The 5,425-nt window shown below is 43.3% G+C and overlaps 1 protein-coding gene across 4 annotated transcripts in view; it reads left to right on the top strand.

Annotated features, from left to right (window-relative positions):
* The window catches only part of GABRA2 (gamma-aminobutyric acid type A receptor subunit alpha2), a 167,008-nt gene that overhangs the window by 69,066 nt on the left and 92,517 nt on the right, over positions 1-5,425 (top strand). For all 4 annotated transcript variants that reach the window (XR_336885.3, XM_027766798.1, XM_027766800.1 and 1 more), the window contains exon 3: positions 1,345-1,412. Coding sequence is in view for 3 of the 4 variants with exons in the window: in XM_027766798.1 (XP_027622599.1) it covers positions 1,345-1,412 (68 nt within the window). In the remaining variant the exon portion in view is untranslated. The remainder of the gene's footprint in view (positions 1-1,344; positions 1,413-5,425) is intronic.

The following is a 5,425-nucleotide window of genomic DNA, read 5'->3' on the forward strand; positions in this document are numbered from 1 at the left end:
TCGGCCCGTGCCTCTGGCCGGCCAGGTGGGAGCGGCTCCCTGGGAGCAGGGCCTCTGCCATGCGGCGGGCTGCCCCGTTTGCCCTCACCGATGGTGGTGAATTGACGTCCACTAGAACGTGAAAAATACTTCATGACATTCTTCCTGCGGAATTCTCAATTTGACAGAAAATGAGGCATTCAGTTCATGAGGGCAGAAACTAATGATGCGTTTCTTTTTTTCCGTGTAAGAAAGTGGAAAGGGTTTTGTTTTAAAGCCTGTCGTTCAACGTTTTCTCCATTATCACTTGGCTGTATTGAACATCAGAGATCTTAATCATCTGTAATAGAACAGTCCGGCTAATCGTGTTACAGCTAAGTTACATAATTTCAGAATCCAGTTCAATGCCATCTTAGCATTTCATTTATTCTTGAGTGCACAGGAAGGCGACTTTGTTGGGAAGTACTCCATTGGGATTTATCCAAGTCATTGGGTCGCTGGGGAAGTCATCATAGAAAAACAGAAAACTATGTCCTGACTTTCCCGACGGCCTAACATTTATTTTTATGTTACTGAATAACAAAGCTGTTTATATTAGCATGAATTATATTTATTTGTAATGATTAACCTGTTTTATATGCTTCCTGGATAAAATACACTGATTTACAATCTATAAACTAAATCTCTACAGTTAGGAATACCGCTGAAATATTTTGTCGAATGGCCAAAGTTAGGACTATATTAAACAATAACTGTACTTTATTTTCAGTACCGGTGGTAAATTTATTATAACATTGATGACGTAAGATGATGTCTGTGAAATTATTCATTGTGAGCAGTGTAATCTCACAAAGAATGTCTTAATCAGGTATGGTTTCCATGTAAGAATGTAATTGGAAGCATTTCACATCAAGGGTTGTGAGACCCTGTGAAATAATAAAGATATCCCTGTTGGGTTTGGTTTGGTTTTTGCTAAAGGGTGTGTACACTCACCAGAGAGAAACAGAGAGAGAAAGAGAGAGAGAGAGAGAGAGAGAGAGGAAGCAAGAAACTGCCCCCCAAGATGGATGGCCACATCTCATTCCCTTCTCCTCTATCCTCCTCTTGGGATTTTGGGCACGCATGCACACGCATGATGCGATTTTCAAGTTGTCAGGTCTGGGACTCAAACTGTGGAATCAGCCATGTGGGATGCAGCCACGTTAATCTTCATGCCAGCTTCTGACCCTGCAATGTAGCTTTGATAATTGGTTGTAGACGTTGAAAGAAAGTGAAAAGCAATACTCTAATCATAATATCAATATATACTTCCTCCCTGTCTCTCCTGACATAATGTCAACACTCAATTTCTTTCTCTCATGCCAGACAGTATTACTGAAGTCTTCACTAACATCTATGTGACCAGTTTTGGGCCTGTCTCAGATACAGACATGGTGAGTCTTTCATGCAATGGTATTTCCATTACGTAGAGTGGGGGAGGGGTAATTGATAATAGATAGGTATTTTTAATGTTATAGAATTGCATATCTCCCCCACGTCCGCCTGGCTGGCTACTAACCTGATCACAGTACAGTGCAGAGCGCCAGCTCGAGTGTTCAGATAAGCCCTTATAGCTTCTTTTAAAAATGCGTCTCTCTTGATACAGTGTTGAGAACCGCTGTAAGCAGAAATAGTCACATTTCAAAACGCGTCTCTCTCGATACAGTGTGGAGAACCGCTGTAAGCAGAAATAGTCACATTACTCAGAACAGTTTTCTAGGACTAAAATATCAACTTGGACTTTCATAAGTAAAAACTGTTCAATTTCATAGAGTTGCTTCTTTTTCTTTAAGAATTATTTTATTTTATTTATTTTTTTGAGAGTTTTATGCTATAGGGTGCGTGCGCTCGCCAGACAGACAGAGACAGAGAGACAGAAAGTGACAAATCACCCCCCAGGTGGATGGCCACGCCGCAATCCCTTCTCCTCCATTCTCCTCTCGGGATCTTGGGCATGCAAGCACACACACTTGGCATGAGTTTTAAGCCACAGGGTCTGGGATGCGAACCACAGTAGACTACGTGGGAGTCTAGCGACATAGCCATTATGCTAACTGCTGGTCCCAAGAATTATTTTATTTTTGAACTTTATTATTTAATTTATTTATTTATTTATTTATTTTTATATATTTGACCAGAGAGGGACAGAGTGAGAGAGAGAGAGAGGGAAAGTGAGGAAGCAAGCCACTGGGTCTGGGACTTGAACCACAGTTGGCCATGTGGGAGTCCAGTCCTCCTAGCCACCATGCCACCTGCTGGCCCCAGAGGGTTACTTCTTACAGAATGTGATCACGGTCAGCGTGGCCTCTGATGGACACTAAGCAAGCGGTTCCTTCTCATGTGATCTGTGTGCACACACACCCCACGGCAGCAGACATGAATCCATGCAGAGGCAGCTAGTGTGTGTTGGTATTCTTGGATTCTATGGAACGAATTTAGTCTTTCTTCCTTAAAATGAGATGAGTAAGAGGGAGAGATGGGTCTGGTGTGTGAGAAACTGGTGGTCTGGAATCACCAAAGATAAATTATTGGTGAAGCATAAGAATTTGAATAAGCAGTCCTCCAGTTTTGCTGCAAACTACAGAGCTTTGCAATAGAAAATTTTGTGGAAATAATTTTTCATTCATTAATGCCTTGTCAGATTCTGCCAGAGCTTCCATCTGACGCCTGCCTGACCTTGCATTCCCCGCTGTGCTGTCTCTTGTCCCGTGGAATCTCCCTGACAAGTTTGTGGCTCATAATCTCATTCACCCCACAGGCGCCCTCCAGCCGGAGGGCCTTGGTGGCTCTTCAGAGATCTGTCTTTCTTAGGACCCAGGAATGCAAATTAGAGGTGACGCCCTTGTCCCTTTTCTTCCCCAGTCAGCCCCATCATGTCATCCCTCTCCGGTTCTTCCCTTCTCTCTGATAACCCCAGGGGAAAGGTGACGAGCGAGGAGGTGTTCCACCTGGATGAACAAACAAATCAAGGTTTCTGTTTGCAGGCACTCAGGGCGGATTAGTCAATTCATTGGGGCCTCTCTTCTAGCATGGGGCACGAATGCCACTTTGATTGCAAGAAGAGCTTAGTTTTCTTCCATCAGAGCCACTTCTCTTACCTTCCTGTCCTTTCCTTGTGTCCTGGGTGGCTAAAAATGTGAGACACCATAGAGTTAAAGGGTGATCTCCCCTTGGGGTGGGGGGAGGCACCAAACACTGTCAGATCTTTAAGGTTCTTTCAGATTGGAACATGAACATTTAAGTGCTCCTTCCCACCTTCCTCCAACTCTGGGTCCTAGGCACAGTCTGAAAACCACAGGGCATGTCCCACTGTTCAGCATAACCCTACCCTCTCCTTTGAATGATCTTATATTTTGACCTGAAATATTAGCTTTGTTTTGTTTTGCTATAGAGCACATGTGCTTGCTGGAGAGAGGCAGAGAGAGAGAAGGAGAGAAAGCAACCCCTGCAGGGGGGATGGCCATGCCACATCCCTTCTCCTCCACTCTTCTCTTGGGATTTGGAGCACATACATAAGCATGGCTGATGTGTTCTTCCAGCAGCTGTGTCCGGGGCTTGAACCACACAGTCGGCCAGATGGGATCCAGCCCTCTTTGCCCCCGCACTATGGGTCGGCCCCTGAAATATTAACGTATCTCTTCCTAGACGTCAGTCTAAGTGTCCGGGACCTTGAAAAGATGACACCCAAGACTGTGTCCCCAATGTCGTCGCTTGTCTGTGGAGGTAGTCTCGCCTTAGTAAATGCCCCTCGTCTTAACACAGCTCATCTGAGTCAGTGTCCCCAGATGTTAGTGAGGTGTTAGTGAGGACGAATCCCTGACTGCCACGTGGAGAGGAGAACTGAGCAGAGAGCGTAGGGCGGTGTCAGTATTGCATCGAGAAACTAGCAGGGTGGCACGTAAGTGATGGCCCTGCTGTGGTGGCGGCTGGTGTTTGATTACCAACCAGAACAGAAAGGAGCAGTGTGTAGGACCCCACAAGGTGAGTAAGCGTTCAGTGCGCTGCACCTTTTCGTGTGAGCGTAAGTAGTCACAGTTACGCGCTGTGTTGAATTTACGTTTTTGTTTTTTATTTTGCAAAGTGAATTATTTTACCTTAAGATATCAAAATTTTAAAAATGCATATTTCTAGCAAGACGTATTTGATATTTGGGCGTCTTAGACAACCCTGGTCATACATTTTTGGCAAAATATATAAAGTCACTTTTTTTCTCGTAGCGATAGTGGATTAGACTAACCCCCTCACATCTCTCTTTGGAATCACTAACACACATTGCTGGTGTCCATGCCCAGTCGTTAGCCATTGAACAAGTTGACACTAGCTCCTTCATATTGGAATTGAATTCAGAACACTGTCATCTGGTTGGAAGTTAAACTCAAGAAATTGAAATATTTTTAACAGGCCTGAGATAAACTTTCTTATTTTCAGGGTCTCTACCACAAATTACAGTAAACATTGAAATGTGCTCACACTCCCAACTGTATATAATTGCATTGAGTTGAGTTGAGTGGAATTGCAGTTGGCAACATTTAAATAATAAATCATGCACCTGGATTTTTTTTCTTAGTAGATCAGCAGGTGGTATGGTGGTTAAGGCATTAGACTCCCACATGGCTGACCATGGTTCAAGTCCCCAATCCAGTGGCTTGAAAATCATGACAGGCACATGTTGTATGTGTACCCAAAATCCTGACAGGAGACTGGAGAAGAAGGGATTGTGGTGTGGCCATCCCCCCGCGGGGTATGTGTGGATAATTTCTCACTTTCCCTTTTTCTCTCTTTTCTCTCCATCTCTCTCCAATAAGAAACACATACACCATATAGTAAAAAATAAATAAATAAATAAAACTAAACGAAGAAAACCCCCAAATAAAAATGTTTCTTTTTATGTTTTAGAGCATGTGATTTAGAGTATGTGATTGTGTATGCATGTGTCATGTTTATTCTTACCTACGTATGAAGATGTTCTCCAAAATGAAACATGTTTTTAACATCTAGTAGGTTTTTGAAAGATTCAGATGCCCTACACGTTTTCCTTAATGGTGCATTTTCTTTAATACACGTAGCCTGAGATATTCATATATAACTTCTTCGGTCATGTCAGATTTCCCACTTTATTCCCATCTCTTTTCACTTGTTTATTCAGTCTGAACAATGGTTATTTTGGAGGAAGTTCAGTTAGTTTCAGGACCACCAAGTAGGGGCATACTTACACAGACAGAGTCTGTGTAAGGAATTAGTCACTAGTAAATTAGTCACTAGTGGTTAGATACTGAAAAGAGTAAGAGAAGGCAGGAGGAGAATAAACAGAATTATAAAGGCAGGATCGTGAACCAGGAGGGGGCCTTCCTGCAAAGCTGGTGAACCCATGCTCATTGGAGAGAGTGCTGCTGCAGCCGGAATGTCC

This window comes from Tupaia chinensis, unplaced genomic scaffold (genome assembly GCF_000334495.1).
Source record: "Tupaia chinensis unplaced genomic scaffold, TupChi_1.0 Scaffold143697_1, whole genome shotgun sequence".
In the NCBI taxonomy this organism is placed as follows: Eukaryota; Metazoa; Chordata; class Mammalia; order Scandentia; family Tupaiidae; genus Tupaia; species Tupaia belangeri.